At 37.3% G+C, this 23,057-nt stretch overlaps 1 protein-coding gene across 4 annotated transcripts in view; it reads left to right on the top strand.

The window, feature by feature from the left end:
• The window catches only part of CCSER1 (coiled-coil serine rich protein 1), a 675,103-nt gene that overhangs the window by 125,211 nt on the left and 526,835 nt on the right, over window positions 1-23,057 (top strand). For all 4 annotated transcript variants that reach the window (XM_035541340.2, XM_035541349.2, XM_035541356.2 and 1 more), the window contains exon 4: window positions 4,707-4,800. In XM_035541340.2, the coding sequence (XP_035397233.1) occupies window positions 4,707-4,800 (94 nt within the window). The remainder of the gene's footprint in view (window positions 1-4,706; window positions 4,801-23,057) is intronic.

Genomic DNA, 23,057 nt, shown 5'->3' with positions numbered 1-23,057 from the left:
TCTCCGCTCTTATTCCAACTAAGAAAGGTCCCTTTGGGTTTCTGCATCTTAGTTCTTGGTCTGTTAAAATAACAGCGATGGAGGTCAGAATAGATACACTAGATTATGTGCACTTGAGTGGCGTAGCAAAAAGATCCTGTAAAGACTCCAGATGGAGATGTGCTCAAAGTTATTTTAGATTGAGTTTTGCATACAGGTTCTGCCCAAGGAAGCAGATGCTGCTGAGTGCTGCCTCCACAGTGGCTGATCAGCCTGTGTTGGTGCAGGGGTGTGTTGTAGTTGTTAATGCTACCACCACAGAGGGAGAGGCACTGAGGTATACGAAAAGGTTAGATAAATTGGAAGAAAAAACAACATCATGTTATTTCCTGATCCATTTTAAAGGCAGAACGGGGCTAGAAGTCAAGTGGGAAGCAGACACAAAAGTAGGAAATATGTCTCAGGGCTTATAAAGGGGCTATTACAAAGTAAATAAGAAGGGTTTTGCTGCAGAGCTTCTGCCCTCGCTAAACGATTTACCTTCTGGAATAAATAAATGATATGTCACCATAAATAGACAACAAACCTTTCCTTGGAACCTTGATGGAAATGTTCATTTCTTTTTCTTTATGTAACAATGCCTTAAAACTATTCACTTTGAATGCTGGTTTAGGGCTTCATCTCTCTCTTTTATTTTCTCAGTCCATCTTTAATTTAATTTTTTTTTTCATTTAATTGCTTTGCTCTTCAAAGAGTGTAGTAGCAGTAGTGAGGGGGAGAGCAGGGAGAGGGTCAAGAGGTATTAAGCTTAAGAAATTACAGTTGTTACCAATTGTCATATCAACAAAGGAGTTGCAAGGAGTGATGGAACCTAGCTAGGAGGCATAGGAGTGGAAGACATTGGCATGTCTCTGAGCGGTACTGCTGAACTGTGACATTAAGCAGGTCCTTTTAGGGGCCTTCTATTATATTTTATACCTATATATTTTCAGAAAATATTACTGTGAAGGCAGAAGTAAGAACTTTACCAATGCTCCTCTGCTTGGGTGTGCTTTTATGCATTCATGAGTTTGTTTGTACCTGTTTTGCATCTGTGGAGTGATTCCTTGCAAGCAGATGTTCCTCCTCAATGGTGGATGATGAGAAGGAAGCCACTGAACTGGCAGAATTGACACATCTAGCAGATAGAGAAGCTCCCTCTCTGATAAGAATAAGCATCAGAATAAAACTCTTCTTTATCACTTTTATCTTGTCTACTGTTGTTGGCACACTCAGAGAGGCTTAGGAAAGGGGAGACAAGGGGGTTACAGCTGCATGGGGAAGACCTCAGGTGGACAAGCAGAGGTGTTGCTGTAAGGAGCATGATGCACACCAGCCTCGCAGGACAGAGGGGAACTTCCCAGCCAAGGACAAGAACAGAGAGATGGGGCATGATTTGTCTCCACTCTGAAGGTTACTGGAAGCAAGGGCCTTCCTGAAAGGCAGTTGTATGCAGGAGGAAACTTGTATACAACCTTTTTATTTTTAGTTCGTATTACTTGGTGGAGTTTCTTCAGCTTAGAACATGAGGCCTGTGAATCACTACATTTTTGCAGTGATTGCAAGGAAATTGCAGGCAATCTCACAAGATTTCTGACAATGCATGAGTTATTGCACAAGGAGTAGGAGATACTGAACTAGCATGAAATCATGCTCATTGCTATTGTTATGGTTCCTCAAAGGATGTTTAGCATTAATATCAATATGGGTTCAGTTGGTCAACTGTAATATAAATAATAATTTCAACTTAAAGAACAAACCTGTGTGCTACGTGATTCTACCTTTAACCAGTACTGGCATGAAAAACTTTTAGATATTGCTTAAAAATTGCAGGGATTGTTCTTCTGGACTTTTTTGCTGGAATGCTTTTACTAAGTAATAAAACAATAAAACAAGATATGTTGTACCTTCTCTGAGTTGTTTAATACATCATTTTGGTCAACCTTGAGTGCCTAGTAATGTCTAAATGTAAAAGTGGAATTTAAAAATAAAAGAAAAAGCTCTTCATTTATTTAGACACCATTTCATTATGATCTTCTGCTCTTAAATTGCCATAATCCTTGATTCTCCTTTTGAAAGACAGCTTGTAAAAACAGTTGGACTAGAGATAGTTAAGTCATGTCTCTTGGAATATATGAAAAAGAAAAGAAAAAAAAAATTTAGTAGTGTCTTGCTGCTATTTTGAGAGATACTTAGCTGCTACCGGATACACATAAGCCCTAAATGAGATTTGCAGTCTTTGGTATTTCACTAGCTCCAACAGTGATTCAAAAGTTATTTAATTTTGGGGTTATCTATAACATTGAGCAATAGGTGTTCTCCCACTTTCATGTAATAGAAAAGACAGGTTTTTTTTTTTAATTATTTTATTTTTAATATCAGAAAACTGGTTTTACTTTGGGTTTTTGTTATATGTTAACATAAATGCAGACTAGATAAATATGTATCTACACAGGTATCAGATACCATAACCTGATACTTTGCATCTGCACACTGCATTTTCATTTCTATGCTTTTGTATTCTATGGTAATAAATAATTTGATTATTGAATGTCTACATTTTGTCACCTTGGGGAAAAGAAATAGTTACTATGAAGAATGCTGGCTAGCAGATCTCTGAGTTAAATGTTGAACATTAAGATAAAGGGATTAAGATGTTCTGTGCTTGATGTGACTGTAGTGGTCATGTGATGGGTGTTTTCCTTTTGTACAGCACTGCTTGCTGGTTGTATGGAAGTTTCTCCACTTGACAATTCTCACTTTCTGTGCACAGCATTTATAAATGTAATAACAGCATTAACAATGGGTTCTGCATCTCAGAAGAGGTATTCTCATGCTAGCAGTAAGCTAGGGAAAGAACGCAAAAAAAGTTATTATGTTGCCTGTACACTGTTTCTGAAATAGTGGAAAACAGAATTTAGAGAAATCATTACTCAAGAGTTGAATAAGTGTAAGCTTTGAGTGTGAATAAGAATTGACACCTCTTATGGGGGGAAAAATACTTGAAAGAATTAGAAGCAACATAAAAAATTATTGTTGGAAGTGAGGTCAGGAAGGGCTTTTGCTAGTTTGAGGTATACTACTCTTATATTTCTCTGCTTTCTCTACAGTAGATTTCTGTAGCAATCTCTAGCCCCCCAAACAGGTTGATTCATGGCTTCTTGCATGCTGAAATCCAGTGTCCCTTGGTTTAGATTTGAGAGGGCAGCCTAAGGGATGTCTGGGGTGCCAACATATTAAGGGGGGGTCTACTGAATTTTTTCTCTGTGAAATAGACTATGGATCATACCTGTTGTAGTATCATTTGTAGATTTTCAAACAAAATACTAGCTGGAGCATGCGTGTATTATTTTTGATTAGACATTGGAACTGTGGAGAAGATTATGAATGTCATGATATTATCATGTCAGAAGAAATGCTTACCTGACAGTATGTGATACTACTATTCTATTTTCATCCATTGAGCATAGCAACTTTAGATTGGTAGGGACTAGAGAAAACAATCACCTCCTCTCCTTGTTTTCCATAACTGCCTGTGGTGAGCATAGGAATGGAGAACAATAAATAGATGACCTGTCCTAGTGTGGGTTGCCTGCAGCCATGCTACCAGCAGTTTGCTTTGTTCCTCTCTGAGTGGCTGAGAGCAGAGGCTGTCTTCAGCCAGGGCTCCCGCTATGGACCTGTCTCTGTTTGTGGGTCACCTGCTTGGAGACCGATTGCTGTCCTGTGGATGGCTGCAAGTAATGATTGTCCAAACAGGGCTTTACTGAGGCCAAACTGAATGCCATTTCGTGACCACAAATGACACCTGAACAGTGATACTGCTGGACTATAAGCTCGCAGAGTAAAGATGTCTACCTGAGGCATAATCGCTTATTTTATCTTCCAAGAAGCAAATCTTGGAGAGAAAAGTGTAGCACAAAAAAATTAATCTTGAGTTTCTTTTAATTTTAGACACCCCACCCCCCTTTAAAAAAAAAAAAAAAGAATTCCAAAGATTGAATTATATAAGCCTCCCTTACCTGTCTGTGTTTGAAACTTAGCAAAGAAAAGGAATTACAAAGAGGGAATGGGGACCTAAGCATCTACACCTTACAGTCAGGCTTTCTTCTCTGTCATTGTAATCCTTTACTACCCATATGAATACTTAAAATTCATGAATTGATTGTTCATGTCTGAATTTGCTGTTTATTCTGAACTTGTATCTCTTTATGTCTTGGATAAATAGAATAGTAAATCTCTGTTCTGATAATATTGGCAGACAATGCCAAAATGTAATGAAAGACAGATAGTGATAATTGTATATCGTGCTGAAAATAACATTTATGCTTCACAAACAGTTATGTTTAAACTCGGGAAAATGCAAAAAGTATCATTGAACAGTTAAAAAAAACAGTAATACAGACAGCATTACTTCTGTTTTTTTCAGTTAAATGTTCAAGATCCTGTAAAACAGGGAATGGTGACAAATACATGTCCTACTTACATAACAAATACATGGCCTACTTGGCTGGTTATTACATACATTTTCTCACTAGTCCAAAGTTAATAGAAAAATTTCCCGTAGCAACTTGAACATATTTTCCAGGTCTGAGTCTTCATTCTGTTGTGTAGAAGAGTTTGGTTAACCCATTTGTCTAAATGCTTATTTTTCTTTTGTTGTTTGTTTTTAATTTAATATATATTAGGATGTTTTGAATAACTTGGGTTCCTGTGAGTTGGATGAAGATGACCTAATGCTTGACTTGGAGTTCGTAGAAGAACAACATCACCATCATTCTGGTAAGATGGATAAATACTGACTATCTTCAAGGAGACTATTATTTTAGAAATATGATGAAAATGTGTTCAGTACAATTACTTCGAAATAGCAAAGAGTCATTTTCTTAGAAGGGAAGAGCAGTATGCATTTCTTAGTATGATTTCTAAATGCCTGTGCTGTTTGCCAGGAAGATGCTCTCATATACTGCATTCAGTCTTCATATGGGTGGGTTATCAAAGGGAAGACATTTTTATAGATACAGAAGAATTCCATCTGCACAGCATCAAGGGCTGACCCATTTGATTTCCTAGATGTTTAGAATGACTTCTTCCACCAGGCAGTTACCATTCTGATATAATTGCAACCTGATTTTGTGTGTGCTAGAATAAGATGCTTCAAATAAAGAAGCCTTCCTTGTCTTCAGGCATGAGTTCAACTTGATCCTTTCACTCATGTTTGGTACGTACTCATGGTTGGTTAAGGCACTGTTGCACTGCATTGATTAATCTCAATAGCCAAGGTGAACTTGCAATGTATTCAGAACAATTTTACAATAGGATTACCCAAGTCATGGCACCTGCAGTGGGGAATCCTGCGTTCCTTTTCCCATAAACAGTAGAAGTCCTGCTAGCTCTGAAGGACTCAAGAGAAGTATAAAGCGTGCGAGATTTATACTTAATCAGAGGTAGAGGTCTGAATTTGTACTCTGTTATGATTTGATATATGTTTTTGATACCCTATTATGACAGGGATGCTTATAAATAGGAATATCTCTGACCCTCTCTTTCACCTGCTTTTTTCTGACCCTTTACTTCTTCATCCACACATGGAAATGCCCACACTGCCCATTCATAAAGACTCATGTGGAGGTGGGTTTATGACAGATGACCCTGCAGGTGTGTACCATTTTCAGTTTTGCTCCCTCCTTTGATGCAAATTTATGCGGCAAATGAGTACAGACAAACCATTGCTGCTTGAATTATGCTCCCGTTTCCATTGTTCTCTGTATGATAATTCTTGAAGTTTGTATTTAACCATTGTGTTATACCATTTTAAACCTGTTTGCATATCTACCTATAGAACAGAACATGGGCTCCATTGCATTTGGTAGAAAGCAGAGTAGCCAGAGAGTATGGAGGGCTATAACAGCAATGTGTATGATCATAGTTTCCTAAATCGTCAAGAGCTAGGAAGCTGGAGGGTACAATAAATTAACTGCACCGAAAGGCCCTCTTAAACCAATAATGAATAATGCTGCTAAGTGGTTACAGAAAGTCAACTCATGGGTGAAAAAACATGGGTCAAAAAGCTCCAGAGACCAGCCTTGCTTTTTGTAAGAAATTGTAATGTTTAGACTTGCTTATTCCCTGGGCCTGTTGGAAACAAATTAACTGGCAGAATCATTTTCCATAAATAAATTTTCCTAACATGTTGTGCTTTGCCTCATGTGCGTTTTCCTCCTTTTTTGATATTTTAAAGGACTGAATTAATGGTGACAGAAAGGTTATGTCCAGTGTATTATTATAAAGACTTGTAGCAGGTTCTGGAAAAGCTAGGATCATAATGCCTATTTTACATTATTCTTTGTGGAAAAGTAATTAAGACGGAAATGTGATATGACACATAATCTTTCTACTCTTAGCTCATTATCCAGAGCAAATGAGATGCTTTTAAAATGGAAAGATCTACGTTGGCCTTTGAAGAATGGTAGCCATTTCTGTTCCGAGCAGTAATGTAGAGACGCATTTGTTGCAGTATACACATCGTCTTTAAACACAATGGTGTTTTTCTTAATAGCATTTGCTTGGTGGTTTGTCTGTCTGGTGGTGGTGCTAGCTGCAGAAAATTTAGGATTGGCCTAGTTATCACTTGTTTTCTTCAATAGTTGAAAGAATTGGAAGAAAAATCCACAGTATAGGGTGACCGAATTTCACCAGATAAAGCTGATGTATTTGTTTATACTGGCTTAGGATCTGGCCCAAGATGGTTATATGTGTTCGCTTAAAAGTCATTGTCTTAATCCATATTAAAGTGAGGAGAGAAGAGGCTTGATTTTCAGAGACTTTTAGCAACTTACTACTGAAGTACTTAAAGTCCTGAAGTGAGATGCTGCCATCTAAACATTTTTGACAGGTTGCTGTTCTGACTGCTATATTAAGCTCTGGCCCACTTCCAGGATAAAATCTTTTCAACCAGAATTCTCTTTAGTAATACCATATCAGACTATTTTGTTTTTGGTTTTGTTTGTTTGGTTTTTATTTTTTTGTTTGTTTTGGCCTTGTTTGTTTGTTTTCCCCCAGTAGCCATCTCCATTGATACGTAAATAGCATTCTTCTGACCTTTTTCAATTCAAATACATTATAATATATTTTCAAGACATTTTTTTTTTATAAACAGCTTAATATAGAAGTGATCAAGTGGTCATATGCAAGTTATACAAATAATTAAATACAGAGCTTTAAACCTCTGTAAGGTCATGAGATTGGAAGTGATCAAATTTATGGGTGTGCATATATGAGCTAATGCAGATAACTGAGATACAATATATATTTTCTGAAAGATCTTTAATCTTGCCCTTTTTATACAATCATAGAATCACAAGGAGACATGATACAGATATCATGCTGAAGATAAGCCAATATTAGAATTTTTTATTCTAATAGGATTTATTTAATGCAAGGGGTTATTTTAATTCTTTCAGCATGTAACTCTTCTGAAAACCAGAGTAAATAATTTTCCATGTATTTGCGAGTAGTTGATTTGTTGGGCTTTTTGTAAAAGCTTCTTTAAGGCAATGGCTTGCCTATGGCTTGCTTCACCAAAAATCATTGAAGACAATCCCAGCCATGAAGATTTGTGAACCTCATTTTCCCTGTTGGTATGTACACCATACATAGGTTTCATCCCTGCATTATGTAAGCTTTATGTATTTAAACAGTTTTGTAGCAATATTTGTTTATATTCATAACAAGTTCCTTAAGTTGCTCTATATGTGTGACATTCACGTGTATTGTACTGTAGGTGTAGTCAGCTGGAAATTAATGCAAGTGCTTTTAGGTCTGTTATCAAAATGAGAGTGTTGATTAGTATAAAAATATGACATGAAAATAGAGAAATATGTGCTGCTTTTTGCATGGAAATCTTCACATTATTGTCTTCAGGAAATCGAACTTACCAACACTAATGTGATTGTACTGCAAAAAAAATCCTATTATGTTCTACATGCTAATTCTTATAATAACATTTATTAGGTTAGAGCCATCAGTCCTACAGCCATCTTACAATTTACTTGTGCTCCAACACTGCACTTTGTCTCCTTATAAGAAAATCTGTGGGGAATTACTATAATGGGAAATGTTCCAAGAGAAGCTCTGCTTGGTAATTTAATAAATATGTTGAAATATGAAAAGGTGTAATTGGAAAAGAATTCAGTTCTTCAGTTCTTACTGAGGGATAACTAATGAATCAGGCAAGTTCCTATTCTTCAAGAGCCTGAAAAAATCTCTAAAATGACAATTTACATGATTATAAGGGCTAGCATGACATCTTGACTTGAATATCAAAAAATGTTCCTTGGTTAGGAGGCTATATGCAGCAGGCTCTAACATTGAAGCATAGCAATCCTCAAGTGAAATGCCACACTTAGTAAATACAGTTGATGAGTTGGTTAATGGCGAATTGAGAAAGTCTCTTAACTGTCATTAGGAGCCCCAGAGATTTAAAAATATATTAGTTAAAGCCAGATTTGCAATGATTTCTGTTGTTTATCTGCTGTGGTTGAAAGGAATAGTATTTGTTAGGGCGTATAGTAGTATAGGCTGAGGATACGTCTTTTGATTTTTCTACCAAAGTTGACAGTAAGTTGATAATTTAATGAAACAATTATGATGTGTTGATCTCCTTTAATTTTGGTGACTGATTTTGAATAGAAAATAAAACTCTGCTGGAAGATTTTCTGGGAGAAATGTGTATTAAGGAGTGAATTTTAAAACAGGAGCTAGAAGCCAGTTGACAGGCAAGGGAACATTGCTCCAAAAAGGAGAACTGTGTATTAATTAAAATGTAGAAGTAGAAAGGTAGAAATGTAGAGGCAAAGATCTTTTGCCCCTTCTTTTGTTTGCTTTCGTTTATTTATTTATTTATTTGTTTATTTATTTATTACTCCAATTAAATTTGTGCTTGTGTTCTTGTTCTGTTCTCTGGTTGCCCTCCAGCAGCATCCTCATGAATCCTCATGAAATGGAGTTCCTTCAGAAAGGTGCTGTGAACTGTGATGACTACTAGAAATTGAAAACTCTCCCTAGCTTTTCATCTAACCATATGACTGAAGATAAGGAGATCCCTGCAAACCTAGTGTAGATGTTCCTACATTGAATGGAGAATTCTGTGCTCTGCGAGTCTAAGCATGGCTTTACAAGTCCGGAATCCTTAATTTCTGACCATTCCTTTAGTGAGTTTAGTGTAGTAATTTCCTTCTTTTCCTTTTGTTTTTAAGACTATATTGCTGAAAAAGATAATGTAAAATAGAGACTTTTTATTATCCCACCTAGCACAATTGCTTTGAAATCTAATAAAATAATATTTATGTATACTTAGTGAGTGGAGAGCACTACTGCATACAAATGCAGAATATTAATCAACTTGATTTGCTGAGATTTTTGCATACAGTTCTCTAGCTAGAGTGTTTAAAGCTAAGCATAATATGACATACATGATGAGCCTTGAGAGGGGCTTTTTATTACTCTAAGTAAATTAGACTTTTAAAATATGCTACAGTGTTGATTTCCTGTTGTAAACTAAAGAAGTTAGCAGTTTCAATAGCGGGAAACCATGACCTGTTTATAGAAAGTGACAGCATTAATTTAACCTTACTTATTTTTGTTTTCCCTGGTGAAACATAACTTACAAGTATTGATTACTCAAATATATAATGAAGACCTTTATCTTCAGTGATGTAAGCAGTGGAGAATTTATTAAAGCAATACACATTCACGTGGATGAGTTGTGTGCTTATGTTGTGCATAGCCTATTGAAAAAAAGTATTTGGTGTTGTCTGTTTAGCTGTGTTGTTCAAATATGACTGCAGTAAATAGTAGCCTTTTCTAAGACTTCACAAACGCATAGTTATCCAGGGTCTTGTGTAATTTCTTAACTATTTGCTGTAGGTGTCAGAAGACTGGCCCTGCTACATCTTTAGACAAAGATATATGTGCACACCTGGGATCTGCAGTGAGCAGCCCAGCTGAAGTTGATGGGAGCCCTCACAGTACTGGGTGTTAAGCACACACGCACCACATCTCCACATAGAGCTCCAAAGTATGCAATGGCTGTTCAAGAATGCAATATTGATTAGCTGTGTACCCAGGCTGGCCTGCTGCATCTATCATGTTGCTACTTGAATGCTTGCTGAATAGATTTGAATAATGTAGTTTGGTACAAGTTTTGGAAGAGATTTGTCTTCAGTCAGAGCTTTAGCCATTTTGGATTTAATACCTCAGCCTTATCTATAAAGCAGTGATCCAACATACATGAAAACATGACTTGACATTGTTGTGGTTTAGCCCGGCTGGCAGCCAAACACCACACAGCCGTTCGCTCACCCTCCCCCCTCCCTCTCCGGGATGGGCGAGAGAAACGGGAAAGTGAAGCCTGTGAGTTGAGATAAGGACAGTTTATTAAGACAGGGAAAATAATAACAATAACAATAATAATAATAATAATAATAATAGTAATAATGTGTACAAAGTGATGCACAATGCAATTGCTCACCACCCGTTGACCGATGCCCAGCCTATCCCCGAGCAGCCGGCCCCCCCACCCCGGCTAGCCACCCCTATATATTGTTCAGCATGACGTCAGATGGTATGGAATACCCCTTTGGCCAGTTTGGGTCAGCTGTCCTGGGTCTGTCCCCTCCCAGCTCCTGCTGCACCCCCAGCCTGCTCGCTAGCAGGACAGAGCGAGAAGCTGAAAAGTCCTTGGCTTGGTGTAAGCATTGCTCTACAACAATTAAAACATCGGCATGTTATCAGCGCTCTTCTCATCCTAATCCAAAACATAGCACCCTGCCAGCTACTAGGAGGAAAATTAACTCTGTCCTACCTGAAACCAGGACAGACATATAACTTCTAAAATGGTGGCAGTGACAGAGATGTGCCTTACATATATATATATTTTTCTTTTATTAGTTGGTATTCAGAAAGAAGGGCCTATTCTTGGTGTAGTTTAGTGTTAATGTAACTGTAAAGAATGAGCTTGTGAAGTTCTGATGTAGTAATATCTCTCTTACAATGTAACATGTTCCTGTAGACCCAATAAAACATAAAAAGAATTATTAAATAGATACTCTTTATGTCTAAAATGTATCACTAGAATTGTTGAGCAGGAAGAGTCACATCTCAGTGAGATGATTAGAACCAATGGGCTCTACCTTTGATACATATTCTTATTAGATTATCTTTATCCGATGCACACTAGTGAGGTCCAAACCATAGAGGGTTGGGTTGGAGTACTGCATCACAACACAAATAGTGTGTTCATAGAAAACAATTATATACATATATCAATTTATATATATAGTTATAGTTATGAATTTGACAGATTCAGTTTTGCAGAATTCTGAGGATAAAGTAGAAACAGCATTTTGGTTTTTGAAATGAATGCAGAACATAAACATATTTATTTTAAATGTCAAATTGCTGTCACCATACCAGATCATGATCTATTAGTAACATGTTATTTATTAGCAATGTCTCCAACAAAAATGTAGTGTGCTTGTTTTTGTGGAAAGTAAAGAAAAGTAAATGGAATTTTTATGGTATTTCTTTTAAATCCAGATAGCGTGCAGGCCAACTGCCATCAGTACTCTGCCAAACCTAACAGCTGATGTAATGACGGAGTGATATGAGGTAGTTGCTGAGTTATTCTAAATGTGATGAACAACCTGTATGAAAATTCTGTGACGGGCTTGGAGCTAGTCCTGTGTCAATTAATTAAATGCACTAATTATTTACATTAATTCTAATGGAGGATAGGATTGCTCATCTGAACTTTCAGTTCAGATTGTTCCCTTTGGTTTTATTTGTTTGTTTGATTATTTGTTTGTTTGTTTTTGACCAACAGTGGAGGAAATGCAGATGCTATTAAAAAGTACAGAAAAATTCAATGCAGGTAGTAGGTCATTAGCAGAGATAGTTACAAACTGTAAACTATAAATAAATGTGCTTGATAGTGAATGTGAAGCATCTTCTAAATATAATAAAGGAATAGAAAAATATGCTGTTCATCTTGTCTACAAAACCCCAGCTGCCTGCTCCTTGGCTACTGTGCATCAGCTCTGATTCACTGAAACCAACAGCAATAGCTAAGCATTTTGCTTCGAACGTGGAAGGTTAGTGTGCCTTTGAGGCCAGTCCTCAGCCAAGGGAAGGGTCAGAAGCCTGAAGTCATCACTGTTTGCTGTGAAGGAGTGTGGGCAGTGAGCTCTGGCACTGCCTCAGCTGCTGTCTCATTAGCTGCTGTCTTACTGGTGCTTGACACCAGCACAGAATCTCAGAAGGGGCAAATATCACTTGTTGGATGTTTTTCCAAAGAGTGATAGTGAAGCAGATGTACCGCTCCCAAGGAGAAGTTACTGTCTCTGAGTGTCTGACAGAGGGCTTTCGTGTAATCCATTCTTGTTTGTCCTTTTAAGGAAAGCAAATTTTGCAGTGTTTTAAATCTGTGTTTTAAATATAGAATAGGAAACGTTCTTTCTCTCTCTCTCTCTTTCCCTCTGTCTCAATATTCATGGATATACCACTGGCAACAAATTATCTCTCAGTGTATAAAAACAGTGACGTATTTTGATTTTTAATCAGAACTGGGTACCCAACACCTTGAGATCTTTTGAAAGCTTCATCATTCTCTAATGCCACCCTTTAGAGATGTATACATTGCATAACAGGTTAAACTAGGACACCATCATTTCCATTTTCTGCTTGCAATTCCTGTGTGTAATAATATTGTAGTTTATATTTACAGGTTTTGAACAAAATAAAAATGGTGAGAGTAAATTAACAAAGACCTCTGCATCTCTGATAAAATTAGGTTCTTGGGTTATTTAACTTAGTAGCACTTTCCATTGTCATGAGAGATTTTAGACAAGATGGTAATAAAAAGATAATCAGTACTAATAATGAACATGACAAAAAATAATAGGTGGTTTCACTTCATTCATTATATCATTATACAGATAGCCTAATTAAAAGGGCAAGTTCTTGTTGGTTTTTAATTTTGCAAGGGAAGAACACCCTGAATAGAAGCATGCTATTTGTCCACGAAACTTCTGAAGGGAGTGTAGCATTACAAGAGAGTCAGGACTTCAATCTGCTGGATGACGCATATTACATCGAATGTTCAGCTTTCAGCATAGCTTACATGTATGTAGTAGAGAGTTGCATCCTGCTATTTGTGAAAAGACTGTAACTAGTTTCTCCATAGCTAGATAAGTTAGAGGGATTTTTGTATTTTTTGGAACAACCTTTTCTACAAAGCTGTCTATACATTTTGCCCTGAAGCATTGTTTAATAAATCTGGCACAATAATGGAGTAACTTCAGGTCTCCAGGGAAATGATATAAAACTTGTCTTCTAAACTTCTTTAACTGTGATCTATAGCTTCTGAAGGAGCACCAGGCACATAGGAAATGGATTTTATGGGCTTTGCAATGAAAGAGTAGGTAGTATTATCAAATTAGAAGGGCATATTTGTGTTAGTCAAAAATAACCATTACATGTTTGTGGCTAATGGTGTTATTAGGAGTTTTAAAGCTTAAGTTATTGACAGTAAGGAGAGGAAGAAAAAAGCACTAGAGAAGAAGTTAGTACTAAATTGGAATGCAACTAGATAGAAATCATAGACTAGGATAAAGTTAGTCTACCATCATCCTGGAGCACCCTCATCCATGTTCTGGAAAAAAATGCTGAATTGAGAGTCCTGTTTCTGTTCCATTATTTATGTAAATTAATGAAGTCATATCATTCAATTTTAATTGAGGAAAAAATCACAGCATAAAAGTACTGTCAATTTAACATTATCCTAAAACTCTTTCAGTGTGTTTCATCTGAATGTTGAGGTGCAAATGTGCCTAGTTCTATGGGAGGCATATAGGCATAGGCATTTAGCTGTGCTTCTCAGATATTATAGATAATTGGCCTGTGCTAAGCATTTATAGTAGATCATTGAAAATATTCAGTTTCCTGAAGAAATAGTATTTTTCACTCTCTTTTTTTTTCTTTTTTCTTTTTCGTTTTTTTTTTCCTTCTGTGTAAAGAGGGGTAAACAACTGATATTTTCAAGTAATGAATGTTAAGTTAAGTTCCTTTCTAGCTCATACAAATTTTAATAATGGTATGCGCTTGTAAATAATATTCACCTAAATGGAACAGTTAGAAGATCATCATCACAGAAATCACACAGAAACCACACCAATAATTTAGATGCCAAGAGCTTTTTCCTTCATAAATAGACAAGAAAGGTGAAAGAGCAGAGTCCTGAACTCCAGGGTCATGAAAGAATACTCTGAGTGAGATGCATTTGCATGGTTATCATGAAGCAATTAGAATCAGAATCTGTATCTCAATTTCCTGCTCTTTCATAATTACAGTGTGAGATTTAGTTACAAATCCTTATTCATATTGCTATGCTCAGCCATCATTTATTGAAAGAACCAGGAAAGTAATTAAATTAGTCATACTGCCTTCCTTCGTTCCTTTGATTTTATACATCTATTGAGATGAAACATCTTCCTTAATAGTATCAGCAGGCAGAAAATAAATGCAATAATAAACATGATGACAAATCAAAGCATATTGTCTTATTTAAAGCAATTCTACATTTTTAGATGGTAAAGTGTAAGCAATATGTTAAGTGCTGTTTTTTCTGTCCCGCTTTGTAAGTTTACAAAGAATGACTCTTGCCAAAATAGAAATGTGATGAGAACTTAACAGAAGAGCACAGCTTTCTTCTCCTTCTCCTTCTCCTTCTCCTTCTCCTTCTCCTTCTCCTTCTCCTTCTCCTTCTCCTTCTCCTTCTCCTTCTCCTTCTCCTTCTCCTTCTCCTTCTCCTTCTCCTTCTCCTTCTCCTTCTCCTTCTCCTTCTCCTTCTCCTTCTCCTTCTCCTTCTCCTTCTCCTTCCTTCTTCTTCCTTCTTCTTTTTTTTTTTGGTATAGTCCTGTACCACATCCCTCAGCCAGTGCTGCTGTGTGCCTGTGCAAGAAGCAGTGCAGGCACACGTGACACATCTGAAAATCCGAAGGCATTTCTTCGGGGCATTTCAGTGTTTTACATGCTGAGTTCCTCTTACAGTACAAAGTCTTCAGGAAAAAAACAAACAAGCCAACAAACAAAAAAACCCTCCCAACTTTTCAGAAATAGTGTCAGGTGGTTTTATTCATTTATTTGTTTTGTATTTTATTTATTTATTTATTTTCATATGGTAACTGCTGAATCTGCAAGGGTGAGAAATAAAACAGAAAATTGACAGTAAATAAGTGTAGTTCTTTTTGGTTGCAGGAAGGGTAACATACTCATTCTCTTTTTCCCTGTTGGAATATTTTCAGCCCTGAAAACACAATTCATAAACTTTTTTTAGAACTTAAGATTAAAGGAGTATCTTTACAAATGTTATTGAAACTACAGAGGCAATAAGACCAGAGAAATCTCCATGAAAAAAAGTGCTAGTGGCAAAATTCTCTTTATTATAATGATTGTGATTTTGCTGACTGTCAAAAGCCCGGGCAACATGATTAACCTGTTGAAGATCTTCCTGACTTGACCAATTGTTTTTCTCACAGTTTTTCTTTATATAAAAAAAACGCAATTTACCATAAAAATACACTCATTTGGAGGTTGAAAATGAGGCAGTAGATAAAATGAAAGTACAGCTGTGTTGTAATATTATTTTTGTGCTTTTTCCCCTAAACTGCTAATTTCACAGAAAATAGTTTTGACAACTCTCTGTATTTCTAATACATTTTTCCCATGAATAAAACATGGAATAATTTTAAGGCTCAATTTCATTGTTTTCTTTCATACTCCATCTTTTTTTCTTTGGCTCTATCTGGATATAGGGATAGAAGGAAAAATGGTTCAGGAAAATCTCACCTTGAAGTTCTGGGAAAAATAGCATAGTATGGAATGAAGTTGTTTTAAATTTGGTTTAGAATGATATACAGCAAGTGACTTCAAAGAATTTACCAAACTCTCCTGGCCTTCAGATATCAGCAGAAGTATTATTCTGTGCCTCTAGTCTGAAAAGAAGTCAACAAGTTGAATGAAATCCAGGAATATGTTCTTCAGACTGCAGAGATCATAAGTAGGAGCTAGCTGTAATACAAGCATGCGTCCTTGCTTTGTGTGCTGCTCTCCCCACAGCAAAGGGAATATGGATAACAAGTGATGGAGAGGTGTGTTGCATGGTATATCTAGTCTCACAATATTCTTACATAACCTGCTAGAAAGGTTCCTGAGGATTTCTCCTCCTGGAATTCCAGAATAATGAGCCATTGAATCAGCTCATAGTGAATGGAGTTAAATCCAGTTGGGGGCTGGTCACTAGTGGAGTCCCCCAGGGCTCAGTACTGGGGCCAGTTCTCTTTAATATCTTTGTCGATGATCTGGATGAGGGGATCGAGTGCACCCTCAGTAAGTTTGCAGACGACACCAAGTTAGGTGCATGTGTCGATCTGCTTGAGGGTAGGAAGGCTCTGCAGGAGGGTCTGGATAGGCTGGACCGATGGGCTGAGGCCAACTGTATGAAGTTCAACAAGGCCAAGTGCCGGGTCCTGCACCTGGGGCACAACAACCCCAAACAGCGCTACAGGCTGGGAGATGAGTGGTTGGAAAGCTGCCTGGCAGAGAAGGACCTGGGAGTATTGGTTGATAGTTGGCTGAATATGAGCCAGCAGTGTGCTCAGGTGGCAAAGAAGGCCAACAGCATCCTGGTTTGCATAAGAAACAGTGTGGCCAGCAGGGCTAGGGAAGTGATTGTCCCCCTGTACTCGGCTCTGGTGAGGCCGTACCTCGAGTACTGTGTTCAGTTTTGGGCCCCTCGCTAAAAGAAGGACATGGAGGTGCTCAAGCGAGTCCAGAGAAAGGCAACGAAGCTGGCGAGGAGTCTGGAGAACAAGTCTTACGAGGAGCGGCTGAGGGAGCTGGGATTGTTCAGCCTGGAAAAGAGAAGGCTCAGGGGCGACCTTATCGCACTCTACAGGTACCTTAAAGGAGGCTGTAGTGAGGTGGGGGTTGGTCTATTCTCCCACGTGCCTGGTGACAGGACAAGGGGGAATGGGCTAAAGTTGTGCCAGGGGAGGTTTAGGTTGGATATTAGGAAGAACTTCTTTACTGAAGGGGTTGTTAAGCATTGGAATGGGCTGCCCAGGGAAGTGGTTGAGTCACCATCCCTGGAGGTCTTTAAAAGACGTTTAGATTTAGAGTTTAGTGATATGGTTTAATGGAAGACTTGTTAGCGTGAGGTCAGAGGTTGGACTTGGTGATCTTGGAGGTCTCTTCCAACCTAGGTGATTCTGTGATTCTGTGAGCTCAGTGGCAGGTGCTAGAAGGGTGGCAGTGGGAACACTATGGGGCCAGAGGAGCTGACTGAAAAGGCTGAACTTTCTTCCAGTGTGAGAATCTGTATTTCCAAGATCTTGAATCTGCAAAAAAAAAAAAAAAAAAAAAAAAAAGAAGACACTTTTGGTCATGTAACATTCTTCTTAATACAAGTGAGGTTGTTTTGCTTTTATCCCCCTCTAACTCATATGTAGCATGTCATTTCTCTCTTATTTCTTAACCAGCTTTCTGTCCTTTCTTGGAATATGCAGAGCATCTTCTCATAGATGTGAATTGGATTTATTATGATAGCTACATTAGCCTCTAAATTGAGTTTCTTCTTTTATAGATGCAGTTCATCTTAGAAGTGTCATGCAAAAATCTTATTTCTTCATCTTTAGTCTTTTTCTTGACCTAGTTCTGCTTGCTTTCTATTAAAAAGAAATGTGTTTTAATGGGCATCTTTCTGCTGTACATTCTTGTTCAAGTTGCATATTGAGGTATGATACAGACAACCTGTATCTTTCAACCTTCCGTTAGTTCCTCATTTCAGGTAAAAGTGTATTCATTAAATACTCTCTTTTGAAGCTGTAAGTCGATGACTGTAATTCTTGCTGCTGTGTAGGCTTAAAAGTCTACACAACTGAGACATTAGCTAAGTTTGCAAGATTTTTACTGATACAATAATGGAGAATCCTATCTCCCAGTGGACTCTTTTTGTTTCTTGTATTGTGGAATAGATTCACCACGATTATTTAATAAAGCTAGTTGTATTTATAAATTATAGGTTAGGCATGCTGGAGTTGGCAGAACCCTTTGGAGATCAGCCTCCATTTTAATTATGTGTAGGAATGAACTGTCCGTATATTTATTGCTGCTAAAATATATTTGAAATTTTGGTATCTCATCAGTATTTAGGTCACTGTGTTTGCTGTTTCATTCATATTCCTATCTGTATCCAGGATGATTCAACATGTTTTACATTTACCACTTGTACTTTTATTTATTATTTTTATAAGTTCATTATAAATTCAGATCTCTTCTATGTCCTTACTCATTTAGTATATATGCATGTTCACTGTTTTATGGGAAAAATGTTACTGTTGTATCACAGAGTATGTAGAAAAAACCGCATCTTTCCTTTGGGAAACAGTCATTATTCTGTGCTGAACAGAATTTGCTTTGAAAGCTTCTTAGTGGGGCATTAAGCATGTATTAAGCCTAAGACACATAACTATCTCAAGTCAGTGGGATCATACTACTTAGATTTAAGCTTATTCATAAGTGTCCTTGGCCTAATAGCTTGGATTCATATCATATAGTGACCCCTGCGAGACAGAATCTTGTAGCTATTTAGTTGCCATTATTTGTTTTAAATACAATGATGATGTGGCTAAAACTACGAGTACGGTATTGCTAATAGGTATGGTGCAAGACCAAACTGTGTTGTCTGGCTGAGGAAGGTATGGTTACAGATAGCTAATATATGCACTAATTTTTGATGAATTTTGGTAGTAATAGCAGCATAGGTTAGAAGAACAAAAGGTAGTATTAAGTGATTAATTATTATTTTCCCCCAAATAAATTTAATGATGCCATCCAGCTGCTTAATTTCATGTAGTTTCCAGGCATGGAAATGTAAAAAAAAAAAAAAAAGACCAGGAGATACTACAATTGTTTGTTGTTGTACATATTGCAAGGAAAATTGAAGTTGGTAGAGAAACACGGTATGCTTATTTAAATTAAAATGTTAATATCTTTTCCAGAAAAAAAATCCTTGCGAAGGTGGGGATTAGTCTGTACAAATACTGCTGTTTTCCCAAAACAATAAGAGAAACAGTCCTGGCTCATTCTTAATCATCCAAGCAATGTAATAGGTAATATAAACATTTTACTCCTAATAAATATTTTTTAAGAGGATTTTTTTTTTTTAATCACTGCTAGTTTGCTACACTCAGTAGTCTGAAGAGACTTTGAAAACATTTATGTAGGGGGAAAGAGAAAACTCTCAACAAAAATAACTTATTTAAGGTTCATTTAGATGAAGTTCATTTAAAATCTCAGCATGCCTTTTAACCTGCTAGGCTCCTGTTTAAGAAGTGAAGTGAGATTGGTTCTTTAATAAAGCAGAAACTCTTAGAAGGAGATTAGCTCCCTCGCTATCTCTCTTCTTAAATAAATTCATTTTGTTTCTCTTCCATGAATACAGTGTCTGAATATTCTCTGTCTAACAGGAGAAATTGTTAGGCCGAATGTCAATTCTTTTTGTGGTCAGTTCCACTGATCCTGCTTCAACTCAGTCTAGAAGGTGCTGCAGTCTAGGTTTCATATGAACTGAAGCATTGTCCTTCTTTCTAGCCTTGATCACATAAGCAGGCTCGTACAAATCTGAATTAGTCTGAGTGGAGGAATCCTAAGGAGGATACTTGATTTTTTCCTTCTAAACCAAAGAACATGATGTCGTGGTTTTGTTCTGATATATATATATTGTTCTGATATATATATATATATATATATATATATATATATATAGCATTAAAATGCTCTATTTAACCATAGACAAGTTCTTGGCAGACCTAAAAAAGCACTAAACCACAGAGCTTGCCCATACCCTAACCACAGACCTGATACCCACAGAACACCAAAGCTTCTCATTAAACCTTTGCTAATCTCTAACCCAGTGTTGTGGTTTAGCCCGGCTGGCAGCCAAACACCACACAGCCGTTCGCTCACCCTCCCCCCTCCCTCTCCGGGATGGGGGAGAGAAACGGGAAAGTGAAGCCTGTGAGTTGAGATAAAGACAGTTTATTAAGACAGGAAAAATAATAGCAATAATAATAATAATAATAATAGTATTAATAGTAATAATGTGTACGAAATAAGTGATGCACAATGCAATTGCTCACCACCCGTTGACCGATGCCCAGCCTATCCCCGAGCAGCCGGCCCCCCCACCCCGGCTAGCCACCCCTATATATTGTTCAGCATGATGTCAGATGGTATGGAATACCCCTTTGGCCAGTTTGGGTCAGCTGTCCTGGGTCTGTCCCCTCCCAGCTCCTGCTGCACCCCCAGCCTGCTCGCTGGCAGGACAGAGCGAGAAGCTGAAAAGTCCTTGGCTTGGTGTAAGCATTGCTCTACAACAATTAAAACATCAGCATGTTATCAGTGCTCTTCTCATCCTAATCCAAAACATAGCACCCTGCCAGCTACTAGGAGGAAAATTAACTCTGTCCTACCTGAAACCAGGACACCCAGAAAGGTGAGCGCTAGTCCCATGGGAACAAGAAAGTTGACAGATCTACCTCAGGATCTCCTGAATTTGACTGTGGAAGTGGCTGTGAGGTTACTTCTGTCTCTGCAGTAGATAGGGCGGCAACAGGAACGTGTCACAGAAAGGGACTGCGAGGTCACTTCTGTATGAGGTAGCTGACAGGTCACCCTTGACTCACACCTGGGATCTGTACTTTTCAGGTTATTTTGAAAGAGCTTTTGTGTTGTAAAGTCAAATTACAATTTCTGGAAAAGCAATTCTGTCTTAACATGGGGAGGCCATATATACTGACTTCTAACGGCACCTTACCAGGAGGTAAGCCTGAGTATGTGGTCTGTGCCAGTAAGTGCTTTAACCTCTGCTCCTTGCCCTGCTGGTTAGGGAACAAGTAATCAGCTCATTAATGGAGATGTTGCATACTGATTAAAGTGGTTTTATGGAGTTATGGAGCACTCACTGTTTCAGTATCAGATGTCATGATTTGGCAAAAAATCAAAATACTATCTGTATTTTCTATATCTGATAAGTATGCTGCAGTGCATTCCTACATGCAGTAAATGGGGTGCATATGGATGCAGAAATAAAGTGGCTTAGATAAAGCCTGTTTACGGGAGAAGTAAATCTGTGAAGCCATTGTTCTTTTGATTGTCAAGAGTGTGGTGAGCTATAATTTCTCATGTGCTGCTGCAGGTTTTCATACTCCACTCAGTATGCAGCCAGACTTGGCCTTCTGCTCTTTAACAAACTCAGTGTTTTTTTTGTTTGTTTGTTTGTTTTTGTGTGCTTTTTTTTTTCTTGCTATTCATATGTAACATTCTGTGTAGTATAGCTGTCCAGATTGCAAGAATAAGCTGATAACTTTTCACACCTTTTTAGTTTACCTAAGTATTTAAAAAATAATAGCCAGTGTGTTACTTGAGCAGAGGACAGGAGGTAGAAATATTTATCCGATATTTGAAGTGTTCCACCTTGGAATATAGCATAGTAACTTAAAAGGTGTAATTGCTATTTCCCCAGCAAATAGCATAGGGAGAAATACACTATATTGTATACCTTCAGCCTGTTTCCTGTATTTATTTTTTTTTTTTGAAAATCCTTTTTCCTAACTGGGATTTATTCTAAAAAAATATCATGTATTATCCTGAGAAGACTTACGTTCATGTGAGATCGTATTACAGAAATAAGCCATCTTGTAGGCTGAAAACACTGGAAAGTCTTTATTTTCTTAATTCTTCAGGTGGCAGCAAAGCAACACTGCTGAGTCACTACTGATTGATTATTGCTTGTACATTTTATCACTTGAAAATGGGAACAAAAGCAGTTCACATACTCTGTGGGTGACACAACCCACATTTTTAAAAGGATGTTCTCGTTCACCATGTCAGAGTCTTTTAGAATTTCTAATTGAGAAGTAACCTTAAATTTCACTCATCTTACAAGGAGTAAGTTTTCTCTTGTTGATACAAAAAATGGGATTTTGTGGTTGCGATCTAAGGATCTCTTAATGCCCCTATCATGTGCTGAGTACTTGGGATGTAGTTTAGAAGGGAAAATGATATTAAATACATTATTTATATTTGATGACGTTTTTCAACATTTTTGGTTAAAAAATCTCAGATTGGTAAGGTACTCATAAACTTTCTTATGTGCATATTGGCTTTGAGAGCAGCAAAAATGTGTTATCAATGTAATTTTATAAGCAGATCTGCTTTAAATAAATATTTTTTGTTAGGAATTCGGTTTTACTTTCCAAATAAATGCAGAATTACATTTTGCTTTTCAAAATATACTTGGCAAATACATTGGTAAAGACCTAATTTTCCTCCATTTTTCAAATGCAAAATCACTTAATTATATTATTGTCTCACACTGTCCTCCATGGTCTATTGCCTAGTGATTTATGATATTAGAGTTGATTCAAAACTAATGAAACAGGAGAGGTTCAAGAATTACCTGAATTTCACAGGTTTGTGTTTTTTTAGTGTAGGCTAGCCAGTTTCCTTAGAGATGTATTATTTTACATAAACTAAAACAAATGGATGCCAGATATCATTGAGAGGTTTACTTCTGTCAAGTACCATCATTTTAAATAGGTGACTGTTGAGTCAGATGAAAGAATTTACTTCCAGTGACCTTGGAGAGAGTGACTTTGATTCGTGTTCCTCTTCGCATTTGTACCCAGTAGGAAACTGTCTGGTAATGTGAGATCTCATATATCTTTCACATAATTCAGAGAGATTCTAACAGTGCATCTAGCACTCAAGGGCATCATACAGATTTGTGGATTCCCCGCAGTACCTTCAGCCCAGAAATCAATAATTAGACCGACAGAAAAACGACATTGTTTGCTGGACTTCTGCTTGTTGAGGAGGAAGAAAGGAAAGACTAGGTGAGAAGGAGATAAATCTCTCTC

Source organism: Cygnus atratus, chromosome 4, assembly GCF_013377495.2.
Source record: "Cygnus atratus isolate AKBS03 ecotype Queensland, Australia chromosome 4, CAtr_DNAZoo_HiC_assembly, whole genome shotgun sequence".
Lineage (NCBI taxonomy): Eukaryota > Metazoa > Chordata > Aves > Anseriformes > Anatidae > Cygnus > Cygnus atratus.
The sequence above is the reverse complement of the archived record's forward strand: the minus strand, read 5'-3'. Positions and strand labels throughout refer to the sequence as shown.